Source organism: Tiliqua scincoides, chromosome 6 (assembly GCF_035046505.1).
Source record: "Tiliqua scincoides isolate rTilSci1 chromosome 6, rTilSci1.hap2, whole genome shotgun sequence".
NCBI lineage: Eukaryota > Metazoa > Chordata > Lepidosauria > Squamata > Scincidae > Tiliqua > Tiliqua scincoides.
In genome coordinates, this window is record NC_089826.1 from 44,738,290 (window position 1) to 44,758,467 (window position 20,178).

Sequence of the window (20,178 nt, forward strand, 5' to 3'; positions counted from 1 at the left end):
CCCAATCCTAGACTTTGGCTCACCACCGGCACATACTGTTGCAAACGTGCCATGAGGCACATTTGCAGGCCCTAGTGCCAGTGCCCTGCTGGTGCTAGCCCAGCACTGGGCTAGCGCCGGTGGAGCACCGGACCTCCGCCGCCTGGTGGTCATGTGAACCCCTGAGCAGCAGAGAGATAGGTGGGGGCATGGGAGAGGCAGGGAGGAGGTGTTCTGAGGTGGGTAGATGGTGGGAACAGGGTGTTACGGGGGAGGGAGCAGGGTGGGAGGGAGGTGGGACTGGTGGAGCTTTGCTCCACCAGATCCAGAGCTTCCATGTTGGGTTGTCCATGACGTCGAGGCTCTTAATTCTAGGTTAACCTTCAGGTCATCGCAGAATTGAGTAGTCCCACTGCAGGGCTACTTGTTTTATCCAGGGGAAGGGGACAAAAGTCTCCTCCTGAGGAGGTGGCGGCAGCTGCCTGGAGCGTGCAGGATGCAGTGAAAGCCATTTTTGGTGCCACTGCAGTCCCGCGCATCAGGCAGCTCAGGATTGGGCTATGTATTCACACGGCACCTGAGATGCCATCAACACTCAAGTACTCCCAATTTTCCTCCTTAGCTTACTAAAAATGAAGATTCTCTACAGACCATCTTCAAAACAAACAAACCAAAACAGTCTAACCAACAGACCTGGAGGACTCTTCCCGGGGCATTCCAAGCCCCGTGGAGGCCTCTTTCAGAGGCTGTCCCAAGCCCAGTGGGAAAGTGGTTGCACTTCAGAAGTGGCCTCTGTTTGAATCCATTTGGCTCCAATTTGAAGCCAAATGGAGGCAAGGACAGGTGGGTGGCCCCAACCTGCAAACCACCAGGACTTAAGTCACAACTGCCAAGTGGTTGTGCAACCAGTTTGAGAATTGCTGAGCTGCACCATAAACAAAAGGATATTACAACAACCCTTACCTTAAATTTATTTAAACAAACACACACCCCACTTCACAGTAGCAGCAGCCTCTGGCATATCTTGAGAACCCATTTCATGTATTATAAGTACAGAATATTTCTAAGTTAATAAAATTTAAACAAAATTCCATGCAATACTTTTAACAAGCTAATGGAAAGCAACCAATTGTTACATGGCTTTCAAACAGCATTGGAAGTCTAAGCTGCATAATCCTGTTCAGTTGGCAAATAGCATACTGAAAAGGAGTGCAAAGTTCTTAATAATAGCTCAAGATAAGCTAAGTAAAGAATGACTGAACTGCAGAAAAAAACAGTTAGTCTGATGCAGGCTAAAATTCCTGATCTGTCTTGTTTGCTCTTTTCTTCACTGGACCAAGCAGGTATGAGAAGAATCCTTATGTACGTGGAATTACAAATACCTCAAGATGAAACACAGTTCACGCAGAATTTGCTGATGGGAGCCGATGAATGGCGTCAGTGACGTGTGGTGATGCCAAGGCTCAGGGGGACCGTACACACTCACTCTCCCAACCTTAAGCTCAGTGCTGCCTCCCCAGCGACTGATGGCACAAGCACTGCTTTTAAAAAAAAAATTATTGGGCAAATGGAGGTAGCTCTCCCTGGTGGCTCAACTGCATGGGTGTCCCTGCCTGTTTTGTCCCTTGCAAGCCACCACAGCAACTCAGGGTGGAAAGAGCCAGGGTGATATAGTGATTTGGGAGGTGGACTTAGACCCCCTCAGGTTCAAATCCCCCCTCAGCCACAAAGCTTCCTGGGTGACCTTAGGCCAGTCACTTTCTCTCAGCCTCACCTACCTCACAGGGTTGTTGTGAGGACAAAAGAAGGGGAGCAGCTGTGTACACTGCCTTGAGCTCTTTGGAGGAAGGGCAGTATAAAAAAATGTAAATAAATAAATAAAGCTCAGCTGATTGGCAGCTCTCCTTTTCCCTCTGTGTGTGCATGTGTTGCTTTAAATGGACTGAGCAGAAAGGAGCAGCTTGGGAAAAGCAAAAGCTAATTTTTTTTAACTTGTTGGATCCTTTAAATTTTTTTAAAACTAGCTGTGTTAGTTGAGGCGCTGCCTCCCTTGCCTCCACATCACTGAATAGCATCACTGCTTGAATCAGCTCCCTGTATGATCCACAACTCCTCAGGGTCTTATCCTATCCAGCTTCCCAGTGCTGATGCAACCGTGCCATCAAGCAGTTATGGAGTCCTCCTTTTCCCCTTACCTCGGGGCTGCACTGTGGCTTAAATATTTTGGTCATCTCATGAGAAGGGAGGACTCTTTAGAAAAGGCCCCAATGCTGGGAAAAACTAAAGGCAAAAGGAGAAGGGGACAGCAGAGGATGTGGTGGTTAGATAGTGTCACTAAGGCAATGAACATGAATTTGGACAAACTCTAGAAGTTAGTGGTAGAGAGGGGGCCTGGTATGCTGTGGTCAATGGGGTCATAAAGAGCTGGACATGACTTAACAACAACAAAAGAATACTGAAAATATACAAAGTATAAAATATTCAAAATATTCCCAAACTCATTTTTGAGGGCTTGTTTCAGCTATTAAAGAATCCCCCAACCCCTCAAAAACAGTACTCTCAGGATAGTGAAGAGCTCCTTAACCCATTTATGGCCAGCCCACAGGTGTACACATTTGATCCCTGTTGCATATATGCAACATGGGCAGAAATGGCTGAACATTTTAAGAACTGTATGAAAAAGACCCAATTGTTCCTGATCAGACTTGCATATATATGAGAAGCACTAATTCTATCATTTAGAAGTCCATTAAAAAAAATAGCAGCACAGAACATACACTGAGGTGTCTTAACTGCACCCTCTAGTGCTCAAATGCCTAAAAATCAAGTTTTCTTCAGAAGAGAGGACAAATACAAATAATTTTGACTCTATATTTTGTGGAGTGATTTGCAAGTGTGGAATGATTTGCACTTCCATAAAGTTGTACATCATCCAAGTCCATAAGAATGTGCATTGTACAGAATATTGACTCTGCAGTCAGAAATACAAGAAATTTTTTTTAATTTCAGTTCATATCTCAAATTGTCTCTAAAAAAATAAGAGGTATGCAATAACAACCTGTATTACACTGGTCTGGGCAGTGCCATCCCATATTCAGATGAATCTTTGTTTAGCAGTAGGGTGCAAAGTTAATTGCAGCTAGGAAACTAAAATATGGGGTTCAAGAACCCAGTCAAACTGTAAAACACAATGGGTTTCAGGAGGGAAAAATACCTTAGGCGTGCAACAGAAAGACTGTACATTTATGCCTGTCACAGTCCAAAGACACTCTCAAGTGGGTCTACATGCTTTTCACCTTCAGAATTGTATTTTACATTCATCAACAAGACCAGGCCAATGAGGTTTCATTTTGGCATAAATTTCAGTCTATTTACTGTCCTATATTTAAGTGGGCATGTGCCTCTATGCACTGTTTTGTTTAAGCCATTTCTGCCCATATATGCAACAGGGATCAAATGTGTACACCTGTGGGCTGGGCAGAAATGAGTTAAACCAGTTGCCTTTTCAAGTTATCATGTATGTCCATATTATATTCAGTATAACATGACTCATGTATTTGGGCAAGACTTTAGGATGCAGTTGAAACCAAGAACTGTTAGAGAAAATAGATTCCCCTTCAGAACATTTTAAAATATCACGTTCCTGTTTGTGAATGTTGCTTCATATAAATCACCTAACAAGGTGCTCTTTTACTACAAAATTACACACATAATGAAATACTGACGCATATGACTAACTACTTTCACTGGTACAAAGAATGGGAGGGCCTCTGCTGGTATGGATTGATGGCAATGCTTATTTGTAAAACTAGTCTTTCTGGAAAACTTAGACAATTTTAACTGAAGACAATAGAACAACAAGAAAAATGTTGTTAATATGTTTTTATTTGTTTTTAAATTATGTTTTTAATATGTTGTAAGCCGCCTTGAGTCCCTTCGGGGAGAAAGGCGGGGTAAAAATAAGTTGTTATTGTTATTGTTATTGTTATTGTTATTGTTATTGTTATTGTTATTATTATTATTATTATTATTATTATTATTACTAAGAAAAACATTTGAAGATTCTTATAGTACAAGAACATGGAGAAATACAGGAGGTGCCATGTTATCTGCAGGGTTCCAGCCCCAGAACTTCCATGTTATGCCGAAAATTTTTATGCCCCAAACCACAGATAACGAAATTCATGTTTCAAGGAACTTTAACCCTCCAAAGGCAACCACAGCTGTGCTCCAGTCCTCTCCAGAGACAGATCTGAGGGCCAAGGAGGCATGTACAACCTCCCCATCCCTCAGATCCAGTCATCTATGGAGGCTTCTGGAGGAACCATGACTGGCTCAATGTGGGGGGGGGGGTCCCACGTTGAGCCAAATCCACAGATAAGAAGGCTCAACCTTTAGTAAGAGTTTTGCTTATGGTCTAATTCTGGTCCCATGAGATAACCTCAAGTTCTAAGCTAGCACAGTCCCCCTTTTAGCCTCTAGTTTCATATCTGTGCTCATATCCCTCTTTCATATACTTGTTTTCAACTCTGCTGCTTGTTTTCAACTCTGGCTGGAAAAAAACAAGATCTGCCATGCTAAACCAGTTTCAGCAGCTTTAAAACAAAAGTCATGTATAAGCCTAAGGCTCAAGGATGTTCTACAACCAGGATTAACACAAGGTTTCACATGACATCTGAAACAGCCTACTATCACACTCAAAAGAACAAGCATATTTGTGTCAGTCACACTGCAGACAGTGGGTGCAATTCACTGTGACCTGCTCATATATTTCAGCAGGATTTAGATAAATGGTATAGGAGTTGGACCATGAGAACAGTCTCTCCATCCAGACTGCCCGCTGTTGCAATTTTCTTTTGCCAACTACCAAGGATGCTTCAAAGTTCTATTACAAAATATTTCAGAATTTTTTTGCAACTCAATTATTTGCAAAAATTGGCTTGCGACCCACTGGTGGGTCCCAACCCACAGTTTGGAAAACACTGGCCTAAATTCCCATTATATTGTCACTGCAACATTAAACTCAAGACTGTATGCATAGGGTTCTGAAACAGTCACCCTTCTAAGAACTTACCAAGATTGCTGGATTCTGTGCTTATAGATGACCAAACTGTTTCTACTAACCCCAACTGAACTTTCTAAATCAGTTTACTGATTTAACGCAATTTCAGATTTCCCTTCTGCTGCTGCTACTGTTTGCATCATAAATCTTACTCTGCTCCACCTTGCGCTGCATGACTTGAAACTACCTGTTCCACGCGCAGGGCCAGCTAGGCAGGCGGAGATCAAGGGTCTCAATGCGTGGATGAGACGGTGGTGTAGGGAGGAGGGGTTTAGATTCGTTAGGAACTGGGGAACGTTTTGGGACAAGCGGGGCCTGTACAAGAGGGACGGGCTCCATTTGAACCAGAATGGAACCAGACTGCTGGCGCATAACATTAAAAAGGTGGCAGAGCAGCTTTTAAACTGATCCCTGGGGGAAGGCCGACAGGAGCCGAGGGGCATCCGGTTCGGGACTCCTCATCCCTATGGGATGAGGATGGGGAGATTAGAGAACAACAAGACAAAGGCAGAGTAGGAGAAGAAATTGGGAAAGGTAGGGTGATGGGATGGGATAGACGGTTTGGCACAATGAGAGGATGCGGGGACAAAGGAGCGAATAAGCAGCGCATCCTGGGGCATTCCGTGTATAAATGCTTTTATGCGAATGCCCAAAGTCTACGAGCAAAGGTGGGAGAACTGGAATGTCTGGTGACAAGGGAAAATATTGACATAGTGGGCATAACGGAAACCTGGTGGAATGCGGAGAATCAGTGGGATACCGCAATCCCGGGCTATAAACTCTACAGGAGGGACAGGCAGGGGCGTGTTGGAGGTGGGGTGGCCCTTTCTGTTAAGGAAGGGATAGAATCTAGCAAAGTAGAGATTGAAGGTGGGTCCGACTCCACCGTAGAATCTCTGTGGGTTAAATTACCAGGCTTGTGCAGCGATGTAGTACTGGGGGTATGCTATCGTCCTCCAGACCAGAAATCTGATGGGGACCTTGAAATGAGGAAACAGATCAGGGAGCTGACAAGGAGGGACAGGGTTGTAATCATGGGGGACTTCAATTATCCTCATATTGACTGGGTCAATTTGTGTTCTGGTCACGATAAGGAAACCGGATTTCTTGACGTGCTAAATGACTGTGGCTTAGATCAGCTAGTCACGGAGCCCACCAGAGGACAGGTGACTCTGGATTTAATTTTGTGCGGTACGCAGGACCTGGTTAGAGATGTAAACGTTACTGAGCCATTGGGGAACAGTGATCATGCTGCGATCCGTTTTGACGTGCACGTTGGGGGAAGAATACCAGGCAAATCTCTAACAAAAACGCTTGACTTCCAACGGGCGGACTTCCCTCAAATGAGGAGGCTGGTTAGAAGGAGGTTGAAAGGGAGGATAAAAAGAGTCCAATCTCTCCAGAGTGCATGGAGGCTGCTTAAAACAACAGTAATAGAGGCCCAGCAGAGGTGTATACCGCAAAGAAAGAAGGGTTCCACTAAATCCAGGAGGGTGCCCGCATGGCTAACCAGCCAAGTTAGAGAAGCTGTGAAGGGCAAGGAAGCTTCCTTCCGTAAATGGAAGTCTTGCCCTAATGAGGAGAATAAAAAGGAACATAAACTGTGGCAAAAGAAATGTAAGAAGGTGATATGGGAGGCCAAGCGAGACTATGAGGAACGCATGGCCAGCAACATTAAGGGGAACAATAAAAGCTTCTTCAAATATGTTAGAAGCAGGAAACCCGCCAGAGAAGCGGTTGGCCCTCTGGATGGTGAGGGAGGGAAAGGGGAGATAAAAGGAGACTTAGAGATGGCAGAGAAATTAAATGAGTTCTTTGCATCTGTCTTCACGGCAGAAGACCTCGGGCAGATACCGCTGCCCGAACGGCCCCTCCTGACCGAGGAGTTAAGTCAGATAGAGGTTAAAACCTCATTGATAAATTAAAGATCAATAAGTCACCGGGCCCTGATGGCATCCACCGAAGAGTTATTAAGGAATTGAAGAATGAAGTTGCAGATCTCTTGACTAAGGTATGCAACTTGTCCCTCAAAACGGCCATGGTGCCAGAAGATTGGAGGATAGCAAATGTCACGCCTATTTTTAAAAGGGAAAGAGGGGGGACCCGGAAAACTATAGGCCGGTCAGCCTAACATCCATACCGGGTAAGATGGTGGAATGCCTCATCAAAGATAGGATCCCAAAACACATAGACGAACAGGCCTTGCTGAGGGAGAGTCAGCATGGCTTCTGTAAGGGTAAGTCTTGCCTCACGAACCTTATAGAATTCTTTGAAAAGATCAACAGGCATGTGGATGCGGGAGAACCCGTGGACATTATATATCTGGACTTTCAGAAGGCGTTTGACATGGTCCCTCACCAAAGGCTACTGAAAAAACTCCACAGTCAGGGAATTAGAGGACAGGTCCTCTCCTGGATTGAGAACTGGTTGGAGGCCAGGAAACAGAGAGTGGGTGTCAATGGGCAATTTTCACAATGGAGAGAGGTGAAAAGCGGTGTGTCCCAAGGATCCGTCCTGGGACCGGTGCTTTTCAACCTCTTCATAAATGACCTGGAGACAGGGTTGAGCAGTGAAGTGGCTAAGTTTGCAGACGACACCAAACTTTTCCGAGTGGTAAAGACCAGAAGTGATTGTGAGGAGCTCCAGAAGGATCTCTCCAGACTGGCAGAATGGGCAGCAAAATGGCAGATGCGCTTCAATGTCAGTAAGTGTAAAGTCATGCACATTGGGGCAAAAAATCAAAACTTTAGATATAGGCTGATGGGTTCTGAGCTGTCTGTGACAGATCAGGAGAGAGATCTTGGGGTGGTGGTGGACAGGTCGATGAAAGTGTCGACCCAATGTGCGGCGGCAGTGAAGAAGGCCAATTCTATGCTTGGGATCATTAGGAAGGGTATTGAGAACAAAACGGCTAGTATTATAATGCCGTTGTACAAATCGATGGTAAGGCCACACCTGGAGTATTGTGTCCAGTTCTGGTCGCCGCATCTCAAAAAAGACATAGCGGAAATGGAAAAGGTGCAAAAGAGAGCGACTAAGATGATTACGGGGCTGGGGCACCTTCCTTATGAGGAAAGGCTACGGCGTTTGGGCCTCTTCAGCCTAGAAAGGAGACGCCTGAGGGGGAACATGATTGAGACATACAAAATTATGCAGGTGAATTTGAATCTGTGACCCTTCCAGTTGCTAAATTTCTACATGTGAGCAACTTGAAGCGGGCTAAGTTGCTGGTTCTAAGCAACTTGGAGTAACTGTGTAAGCAAACTAGTGTGTTTTAAGTCTTATTTCCTATCTGCCTAATAAAGGTTTGTTGTATGTTGCATAAAACTATATGCCTAATAAAGGTTTGTTGTATGTTGTATGTATGTTATGTTCTATAAAGGTATGGTTCCAAAACACAAGCAAACAGCTTGCTTCTAATTCTTTGCAGTACCTTTCTTAAAAAAGTGTTTAATACAAAAACAAGGGGAGGAACTCGGTTATATCTCCCTAAAAATTATATTTAGACTATTTTGCATACAGTTTGCAGAAGCTAAATAGACAAATATGTCTCCTAGTAGGCCAATTATAAGGTTGTTCTGGTGGGGGGTGCACAAGTGACTAGTCTTGAGGTCAAACTTGGGGTTGGAATAGGTGGTTATTTGATTCTAAGTACAATTCACTTTTTGATACATCACCTGAAGTACCGATTCAATTACTTCAAGTTAAAATGGCACAAAGATCAGGTACAGGAGCAATGTTGTCACTAGGGCAACATATCTTAATTTGTCTTGTTTGTACTGTAGTTTCAGAAAACTATGTGCGGTTTGTACTGTAGTTTCAAAAACTATGTGCGGTGGCAGTGAAGAAGGCCAATTCTATGCTTGGGATCATTAGGAAAGGTATTGAGAACAAAACGGTTAGTATTATAATGCCGTTGTACAAATCTATGGTATGGCCACACCTGGAGTATTGTGTCCAGTTCTGGTCGCCGCATCTCAAAAAAGACATAGTGGAAATGGAAAAGGTGCAAAAGAGAGCGACTAAGATGATTACGGGGCTGGGGCACCTTCCTTATGAGGAAAGGCTACGGCGTTTGGGCCTCTTCAGCCTAGAAAAGAGACGCTTGAGGAGGGACATGATTGAGACATACAAAATTATGCAGGGAATGGACAGAGTGGATAGGGAGAAGCTCTTTACACTCTCACATAATACCAGAACCAGGGGACATCCACTAAAATTGAGTGTTGGGCGGGTTAGGACAGACAAAAGAAAATATTTCTTTACTCAGCGCGTGGTCGGTCTGTGGAACTCCTTGCCACAGGATGTGGTGCTGGCGTCTAGCCTAGACGCCTTTAAAAGGGGATTGGACAAGTTTCTGGAGGAAAAATCCATTATGGGGTACAAGCCATGATGTGTATGCGCAACCTCCTGATTTTAGGAATGGGTTAAGTCAGAATGCCAGATGTAGGGGAGGGCACCAGGATGAGGTCTCTTGTTATCTGGTGTGCTCCCTGGGCATTTGGTGGGCCGCTGTGAGATACAGGAAGCTGGACTAGATGGGCCTATGGCCTGATCCAGTGGGGCTGTTCTTATGTTATGTTCTTATGTACCACTTCTCTTGCACCCAGACTGGCTCCATTTCATGTGTAAGAAAACATGATCTTAAAAGCTCATGTGCAAATACTTAAAAGTTTTGTGTGCAAATACTGAATGCACCCAACTTCTTACCCTGGTTACACTTTTCAAGAACAGAGTCTGGCAAACCTGTTAGAGTGTGATTATTCATTCAACATACAATGAGAGACAAATTAGCCCAAAACATGATAGGCATGCAGAATTTATATACCCTTTTCAGAAGGAACAAAAAATGCATTCTTGATTACCTATTATTGTTTCATCAGTACATCACTGTCTGATACAGATTATAAGGTAATATGTTGCAAATTGTCTCAGAAAACCTTTTTAAGCCAAGTCATTTATGATAATATCCACAAAGTCAACTGCGCACAATTATACAGAGTCCTCTTCACTTGCTCTGAAGGGAAACAGCACAAAGTTTCTGAAATGCTGCTTCATACAATTATACGTTCAGTGCATACAGGGAAGATGGCGCTGCTGGTGCTTAGTGTTCTTATACTGATATAACACACGTTAACTCAACATAGAAACATATCATTCTAGTAAATGCATATTTGTGTACATATTTATTCAGAGAGTTTTAGATTATTACTTTCCATGAGTGCTTTGCTTAAAAGGTTTTTCAAGTTACTCACCTTTGACTTTATGCAGAATGGAGAAGACTGCTGATGTACTGCTAAGTCCATGATACTATTTGAATTTGTGACACTGTTACTATTAGTGTGTTCATCATCTCTGCTGCTTTCATCAGATTGATCAAAATCATCACTGTCCTGGTCCATTTCTTCCTCTTCCTCCATTTCCTCCTCATCTTGTTCGCCAGCATGCTCATCTTCTTCCTCGTCATCTTGGTTGCCAGAGTATTCTTCATCCACTGCAATAAATCTGTTGTTGTTTTCTTCTAACTGTTCTTGCTGGGACTCATGTCTGTGGCAGAGTTCAGGTTCCCCTCCACCTATTTCCCCATTCTGTGCAGCGTGAACCTCCTCATGTTGCTGTAATTGCTGCTGCTGCTGCTCCTCCTCCACAACTCGATTCATCTGCTCTTCATCCACTTGGCTTGAGGAAGCATTACCTCGAACAGTCCCACCAGTTCGCCGTCTTTTGCTGCCAACAGACAGCAGTTCCTGATTCATTTCCAAAAGCCAGCTTGCTACTTCTTGGACCTTTGCTAGACTATCTGAAGACGCAAATGTTTTCACATTCTGAAAAGAGAAGAACAGTGTTAGATCAATTGCACACTTCATTGACTCTCACAGAGAGTTAAATTGCAAGTGCCGCTTAAAGCCAGAATGGTTCGAGACCAACATGGACACATTGTTTTTAATCTGAAGGAGGAACATGGCCATTCATTCCAGATCAAGTTCTTATATTATACACTTTATAAGTAATTAGTATGATACTTAAGTTCAGTCTAAATGCTAAGATTGAATGGAGAATATGAGCAATAAACTTCTGATACCTCTCATTAAAATAATAATGCCTCTGTGGGCCATAAAATCAAAATTAGGCATCCTGGACAAGGTTGATTGTAATGAAAGTAATACAGATAATGAAACTTATTATTGTCAGAAAATCTATTTCCTTTACAACTGTTTAAGAGAAAGTGCATTCCATACTTGGAATGTCTCAGCTATATCTGTTAAGAACAAAGACCACAAAATAGATTTTAGGTTACTTTAGGGTTTGAAAGGGTTTATAAAAATCTCTGAGTGCTAAAATAGAGTTAAGTGCTATCACTCTGAATCAGAGAAGCAAATTTCCTTATAGAACCTGACTGAAATTTGCAGGTTGACAGGGCAGGCTATACTGCAAGAACAAAAAGCTATTGTGGAAACAAACAGGGAAGACCCACTTGCAGTGCCAAAATTATAGCCTTCTAGTACCAAGCATGTATCACCTCAAACAGAACAACCAATAACAATTATCAGACAGTCCTAAAAATCCAGCAAGCACATGAATACTGAGCTGAGTTGGAATTCCCTTTTTCTATTCTGCTTGCCCGAAAGGTAACCACCTCTATTGACAGTGCTGATCTTAAGGGACAGACTGATGGAGGGTAAGGAGAAAAGAGAACTGGAACTCTGAACACAGCAGTGAAGAGAGTTGACTTCTGTGCTTAGTGGCCCTGACCTGGGAAGTTCTAAAATAGCAAATCACAGCACAAGTTTCTAATTTTTGATCCTAGCATAGCAAAATAGAAACATAAATTGTTAATGCTTTTAACAGAAACTTAACCTGTTCTGATTCATGAAGCCTTTAATGTAAACATTACACCCTGTCTTTCCCTTAAGTTAAAATCTTCATGTGTTTACAATAAACAGCTTCTGGACCAATATAACACAAAGGGTCTATTGTTTTACCCAACGGGAAGAATACTACTACCCAATCTTAGATAGCTGCTGTAAGGATTACTGAAGTAACAAATGTCTACATGAGAAGAACATCATTCTAAAAGCACTGTGAATAAGCGATTATTATTATTTCATTAGGTAAAAACCCACCAGTACTATACAAGCACCTTTGATCATGGAAATGTTCTCACAAACACCATGACACTGATAATATCATGAAGCTTAAAACATATATATACTTTGTTCAGAACTCAAGAACATTTTTCCCCCACTGTTATACAAGGGCATATGTGAGGCTGAAGAGAAAATAGTTAAATCAATTCTTATTTTACTCCACTAGAGGGCACTGTCTTCTGCATGTCAAGTTATTAGCAATTTTCATAGTTAACATTTACAATAAAGCACAGGTTCTCAGAGTAATCTGATCAGATGAGTCCATCACATATTGATGGTACTATATAAATAAGTAGCAGCCACATTAAGGAGCCTTGCTCCTAGTAGGGTCAAGGGCATAAACAGATATTACATTCACAGTTAGAGGAAAAGTTGAAGCAGGGATATGGTCAACAGCAACATTTGGTATACTGAACATGTGTATGAGCCAAGAAATGCCCATGCCCAATCTCACCTCTGCCATGAACTCACTGGGTGGCTTCAGACCAGGAACGTGCAAATCCACTGTTAGCTTAGACTCAAGTCCATCCCCACCCCCCAGCCCCTTTGACTCATTTTGATAACATTTTTATCAAAATGAGTCAAACCCACTTTTTAGAATGACAATCAGTCAGGACCCACCAAATTTGATGTCATTAACCTGGAAGTGACGACACTGTCAGAAGTGACATCATCAAGCACGAAAAAAATTTTTTAACTCCATAAAATAAAATCTAATTAATCAACTAAAAGTTTACAATAAGTTTAAAAATTTATTTAAAATAAAGCACCCTCCTAACCCTCCCAAGCAGTTGCTGATCTGTTTAAAAAAAATTCCCCAAACTTTCCAAAGGCTGCATTCCTATCCAAACCTACCTGGGAGTAAGCCCCATTGACTATCATTGTTAAAGCAAATACAGAGTAGCCTGTTCAAAGTGCGGATCTATAATGCTTCGCCAGATGCAGTCACATACCATGATAGCACCAAGTCTAACATATTAAAAATAAAATACACACTGAAATGAATGTGGGCCCATCTGAAATTGGCTCAGAACCCACCTAGTGGGTCCTGACCTACAGTCTGAGAAACACTGGTCTACAGCTAGTCATATACCGTGGACACCAACCACATCAGAAATATGTCAAATGAGATATAAATAAAGATCAAGATTTTTAAAAGACAATTAACTTTCCCTCAATGATCAAAACAGCAATACAGAATTTTCATAATGATCCAAACCGCCTGAACTTGACAGTTCAGTAGCCAACTATTGCTGAATAACACATGCATAATGATTCATCCTACTCCACCCACAACCCAGAAGACAATTTAAAACCCTAGAGGCAATTCTGCACTTAATCTAATTTGTTATAAGAGATCTGTGATACTATTATCAGGCAGCTAATACCTGATCAATTAAGAAAAAAATATTAAACACAAAAATACTAACTGGATGAACACTGTGGTTTTACTGAAATTCTTTGATAAAAATTTTTAGGCCAAATCCATTCTTGATGCATATATGTTGCCAATTTCTCTCCTTTTCCCTCCCAGTTTGGTCACTATTTCCTACAAGAAGCAAGTGTGCAAACCCCCCAAATGATTTCTTTCTCACTATGCTCTCCAGAGTCCCACCTTCCAAGTGAAATGGTCTATGACAATACTCTCCCACAACTGCAGCAGCATCAGCAAGATAATGGATCATAACCAGTGCTTTGTTTAACTATATAGTCCTGAGATAAAATCTTCTGTCCTGAGAACTGTGCACTATTTCATTTCTCAGCCAATGATGTTCTACTGGCTGTCAAAAGACTGCTGGTAAGCTCATGATGCACTTGAGTGTTGAGCACTTGAAACAACAAAGAACAGCAGCTTCTGGCAAAGGAGAACTGCATACCCAATACTATTTATTTTTTTCACTACTTTCTCCTACAAAACTTTAAACATATTTACAGTTCTACCAAATATTCTCTCTCTCTCTCTCTCTCTGAAGACCATAGATTAAACCAGGGGTGCCCAAACTTTTTGGCAGGAGGGCCACATCATCTCTCAGGGGCCAGGAAAAAAAGAATTAATTTACAATTCAAATTTGAATAATTTTACATAAATGAATATATTACAGATGGAACTCTGAATGAATGAATGAAGGTCTTACAATAGTTCAAGGCCTATAAAAGGCCTTGCACGAAGCATGGCCTGCCTTTCCATCACTGCCATTGCTGCATCACAGTTGTGAAATAGCAAGCAATGGAGGGAGCCCTCATCCCACAGCTCATGCAAGAGATTGAACAGTCGCTCTCATGCTGAGAGCAGTTGTGTTGGGCCAGTATGGGCTCCAGAAGGCTCACTGGTGACTGAGGGTTCCCTGTGGCCAGATTGGGAGTCCCCAAGGGCTGCAAGTGGCCCCTGGCCGAGGTTTGGGCACCCCTGCATTAAACCAACAATGTCATACAGATTGTACACAAGGTACTCGCACAAAGGGGCTCCATTCATTTCTGGAAAATTTTCCCTCTCCCTGAAGCCTCATATGACCTGGCTCCCAGAAACTACCCCCAACTCTCCAGGGAGACACTTTAGGGGGCGCAAAAGGCAGGGAAGTTTTCTTGCAGAAACTTTCCATATACACTTTTTTGGATTCACATCAATAAAATTTTTATAACTCTTAGGTTGCAATATTATGCACCTAGGAGCAAGCCCAAATAAAAACAGGACAGTATCACTTACTTTCAAGCATAGGTATACAGTACAGGATCACAGCATTGCATAAAAATGTACTGTTTATTGAACCTTTCAAATGCCAAGCAACTTTATTAACCACCTCCAAACTGAACTTTCAGATAATCTGCAAGTAATAAAATAGAATCTTGCTATTACTTTTTCCACAGCACATCCAAAAATTTTTTACCAGGGAGGGGGATTTATGAAATTTGTTTTTTTCCAAAAAATTCAACATAGTCAAGGACAAATACTAATTACAGCATACCTGGATTTAAGTTCTCAGTCTGTCCTAGATTTTAAAGGTATCATGGGACTAATAGTTCATCTTTAATAACTAAGGTTGCTCTCTCTCCTCCCCCCCAACACATAGCAGGCAAAAGAACTTTTATTTTAAAACTGTCCAATGCTATACCAAAAAAGGAATACTCTCCCTCTAAAGCCAACATGCCAGAGACAAAAGTTAAGATATAATAATAAAGTACTATATTTGGGACTGCAAGTCCACCCTTACTTGCCCAATAAGGTTTCTCCCCAATTAACTTCCACTATGTTGAGAATATGATACTAAATTAAGAAGAAAACACAAACATCTCTTGGACATAAATCCTGTATATCCAGCAGTAACTCTGTCTAATGTCTCTCCAAAAGGTTTGGTATCTTATGAGAGAAAAGGATAACAGATACTGGATTTAGTTAACATAGTGAATTGTTGTGCAGAGGTGATTTTATTCCTTCAACTGAAATGTTTGTCCAAGAAGCCTTACTGAGCTTTTCATTCCACTCATAGTTTCAGAGAAAGTTTTTAAATGACAGAAAGAAGAGTCACATATAACATAACAAACAGAACACTTACAAAAAGAACTGCAGGGAAAACCATTTGTAGGAAATGATTAAACTCTCACATATTCTTCACATGTGCCCATTAAAATATGCCTATGTTGTTTCTAGCTCATTAATTAAAAAGGAAGGAGATGGACATTAAACTTTCAAAAAGAAGCATATTCCATAAATTTTCTCTCTCTATACTCAGCAAACAACTTACAAACTATCTGTTAAGTAAACACACTAAGGGTGCAATCCTAACCCCTTATGTCAGTGCTTTCCAGCACTGCCCCATGCCAATGGAGCATGTGCTGCATCCTGCAGTTGGGTGGCACTCACAGAGGCCTCCTCAAAGCAAGGGAATGTTTGTTCCCTTACCTCAGAGCTGCATTGCCCTTATGTCAGTGCTGGAACGCACTGACATAAGGGGTTAGGATTGCGCCCTAAGTCTTCCATTTCAGCTAGAATGTAACCTTATGAATGTAACCCTTTCAATTAGTGTGCTATCCATAAAATCCACCTCTTCCCTATGTGGATATGTCAGGGGAGTTACCAGAGTTATACAGAACTCATTGAGGTCATTTTTGAACTACAGTCTGTTCAGATTTGCAGTGGAAAAATGATCCTCATAAATGAACAGGGGGGAAACAGAAAAGATATCAGAACTGGTTACAACATAAACACTACTTTAACAGGATATTACACATGATCTCCAATATTATTAAAATGAAAGTTTTCCTTCTATTGTGCTTTTAGAGACAACTTCAGAAAATAAGAGAGCAGAACAGAGAAGAAAATGATGTAATTGAATCTAATTGCAAAATCAAGATGGGAAGAAATCTAGAAGGAAGTTGAAATTCTCAAGCTAGTAACCCCTGGTTGCAGTGCTCATTTGAAACACCACTTAGCCAAAGACTTCAGTGCTCCAGAAATAAATGCGAATGATGCCAGGATTGCAAAGCATTCCATAACAATCATTCTGCAGCAGATGCTCTGAAAACAGTGGGGGGGGGGGGAACGAAGCTAACTCTTACAGAATGCATGATGGAATTCTGTACTAGACTTTTTTGAGCCCAACATCAAGAATTGCCCTACCATACATACTAGTCTGTAAGGCAGTTGTTTTCAAACTCCGGTGGATAGTTTGAGCCACTGTAAGTACTTGCAGGGGCAGGGGGGAGGCAGCAGGGGGAAGGCAGCAGCATGATCCCCAGGATTGCACCGCTCAGGGGGCTGCAGGGGCTTGGGTGTACTTACCCAAGTCTCCTGCAGCCTCCCAAGGGCGCAGAAAGCCCGGCGCAACCTTCAGTAGGGCTCCCCGCAGCAGTGAAAGGGAAAGGGAAAACAGAGTGATCACACTCCACTTCCGCTTTAGCTCCCCACACCCCCCGGGAGGCTGCAGGAGGAATGGGTAAGTGCACCCAAGCCCCTGCAGCCCCATCGCGCCGATGCCTCCTCCCTGCCTCCAGGTTGCCCCCACCCCTTCAATGGGCAGATGCCAGGGTCCACAGGCTGGGGTGACGTGCCAGCCCAGTTTGAAAAGCCCTGCTATAAGGCAATCTCACCGATAAGGTGAGGGTAGATTTTTAGCCAAAAATCATGGAATGTTCTATGACCCTCAGATAAATTGGTAGGGGGGTAAAACTTAGGGAAAGTTGCTTGTGATGAAAACTGTAGCTTGCCCTGGAGCCTTATTGAAAGGGGGGGGGGGAATTTGAGCAACACCACTGTTTTTGATGACATTAACAAGGTGCTTATGCAGTACTGTGTGCCATTAACCTCTTCTGTGAAACAGAACAGCCCTGAGGGAGAGAGGGAATAGTGAAGAGAATTTTTTCTATCTGTAGTTGTACTGAATTTGTAGATGGCAGGCTTTAAGACCCAGTGGCAGCCTGCTTGTCGAGTCATGTGCTGGCCAGCTGCAAAGCGTCTCCCTACAGCAGTGATTTTCAGCTTCTCTCATCTCACGGCACATTGACAAGGCACTAAAATTATCTAGGCACACCATCCGGATTTTGACAATTGACAAGGCACACCATGCTTCCAGTAAGGGACTCATATCTCCCATTGGCCCTACAAATAAATGACCTTCCCCCAAATTCCTGTGGCACACCCATGGACCACTTGTGGCACACCAGAGTGCCATGGCACAGTGGTTGAAAATAGCTGCCCTACAGGAAGGATCTATTGGGAAAGGTAAAGCATAGTCAGCCAGAACGTGATATTACATAAGAAGAACATAAGAACAGCTCCACTGGATCAGGCCATAGGCCCATCTAGTCTTCAGGGGTCTCCAACCTTTTCAGCACAAGGGTCATGTTGTATATCTGAGGTCTGGAAAATTAATAAATTTAAAGAATAAATATGTTACAGATGGAAGAGGGGGGAATGGATTTTGAAAAGGAAAATTAATTTTGGGAGAACTAATTTTTGAAAGGAGGATTATAGTAGAGAATCAATACTTTGAAAAAAGTAGGCATAAGAACATAAGAACAGCCCCACTGGATCAGGCCATAGGCCCATCTAGTCCAGCTTCCTGTATCTCACAGCGGCCCACCAAATGCCCAGGGAGCACACCAGACAACAAGAGACCTCATCCTGGTGCCCTTCCCTGCATCTGGCATTCTGACATAACCCATTTCTAAAATCAGGAGGTTGCACATACACATCATGGCTTGTACCCCATAATGGATTTTTCCTCCAAAAACTTGTCCAATCCCCTTTTAAAGGCGTCTAGGCTAGACGCCAGCACCACATCCTGTGGCAAGGAGTTCCACAGACCGACCACACGCTGAGTAAAGAAATATTTTCTTTTGTCTGTCCTAACCCGCCCAACACTCAATTTTAGTGGATGTCCCCTGGTTCTGGTATTATGTGAGAGTGTAAAGAGCATCTCCCTATCCACTCTGTCCATTCCCTGCATAATTTTGTATGTCTCAATCATGTCCCCCCTCAAGCGTCTCTTTTCTAGGCTGAAGAGGCCCAAACGCCGTAGCCTTTCCTCATAAGGAAGGTGCCCCAGCCCCGTAATCATCTTAGTCGCTCTCTTTTGCACCTTTTCCATTTCCACTATGTCTTTTTTGAGATGCGGCGACCAGAACTGGACACAATACTCCAGGTGTGGCCTTACCATAGATTTGTACAACGGCATTATAATACTAGCCGTTTTGTTCTCAATACCCTTCCTAATGATCCCAAGCATAGAATTGGCCTTCTTCACTGCCGCTGCACATTGGGTCGACACTTTCATCGACCTGTCCACCACCACCCCAAGATCTCTCTCCTGATCTGTCACGGACAGCTCAGAACCCATCAGCCTATATCTAAAGTTTTGATTTTTTGCCCCAATGTGCATGACTTTACGCTTACTGACATTGAGGCGCATCTGCCATTTTGCTGCCCATTCTGCCAGTCTGGAGAGATCCTTCTGGAGCTCCTCACAATCACTTCTGGTCTTCACCACTTGGAAAAGTTTGGTGTCGTCTGCAAACTTAGCCACTTCACTGCTCAACCCTGTCTCCAGGTCATTTATGAAGAGGTTGAAAAGCACCGGTCCCAGGACAGATCCTTGGGGCACACTGTCTTTCACCTCTCTCCATTGTGAAAATTGCCCATTGACACCCACTCTCTGCTTCCTGGCCTCCAACCAGTTCTCAATCCACAAGAGGACCTGTCCTCTAATTCCCTGACTGTGGAGTTTTTTCAGTAGCCTTTGGTGAGGGACCGTGTCAAACGCCTTCTGAAAGTCCAGATATATAATGTCCACGGGTTCTCCCGCATCCACATGCCTGTTGACCTTTTCAAAGAATTCTATAAGGTTCGTGAGGCAAGACTTACCCTTACAGAAGCCATGCTGACTCTCCCTCAGCAAGGCCTGTTCGTCTATGTGTTTTGAGATCCTATCTTTGATGAGGCATTCCACCATCTTACCTGGTATGGATGTTAGGGACAAGTTGCATACCTTAGTCAAGAGATCTGCAACTTCATTCTTCAATTCCTTAATAACCCTTGGGTGGATGCCATCAGGGCCCGGTGACTTAATGATCTTTAATTTATCAATGAGGTCTGAAACATCTTCTCTTTTAACCTCTATCTGACTTAACTCCTCGGTCAGCGGTATCTGCCCGAGGTCTTCTGCCGTGAAGACAGATGCAAAGAACTCATTTAATTTCTCTGCCATCTCTAAGTCTCCTTTTATCTCCCCTTTCCCTCCCTCGCCAACCGCTTCTCTGGCGGATTTCCTGCTTCTAACATATTTGAAGAAGCTTTTATTATTCCCCTTAATGTTGCTGGCCATGCGTTCCTCATAGTCTCGCTTGGCCTCCCGTATCACCTTCTTACATTTCTTTTGCCACAGTTTATGTTCCTTTTTATTCTCCTCATTAGGGCAAGACTTCCATTTACGGAAGGAAGCTTCCTTGCCCTTCACAGCTTCTCTAACTTGGCTGGTTAGCCATGCGGGCACCCTC

The 20,178-nt window shown here is 42.9% G+C and overlaps 1 protein-coding gene across 2 annotated transcripts in view; it reads right to left on the bottom strand.

Moving 5' to 3' along the window:
* The window catches only part of FBXW7 (F-box and WD repeat domain containing 7), a 164,063-nt gene that overhangs the window by 96,689 nt on the left and 47,196 nt on the right, over positions 1-20,178 (bottom strand). For both annotated transcript variants that reach the window (XM_066632092.1, XM_066632091.1), the window contains exon 2: positions 10,297-10,866. In XM_066632092.1, coding sequence (XP_066488189.1) covers positions 10,297-10,797 — 501 coding nt within the window. In that variant the 5' untranslated portion in view covers positions 10,798-10,866. The remainder of the gene's footprint in view (positions 1-10,296; positions 10,867-20,178) is intronic.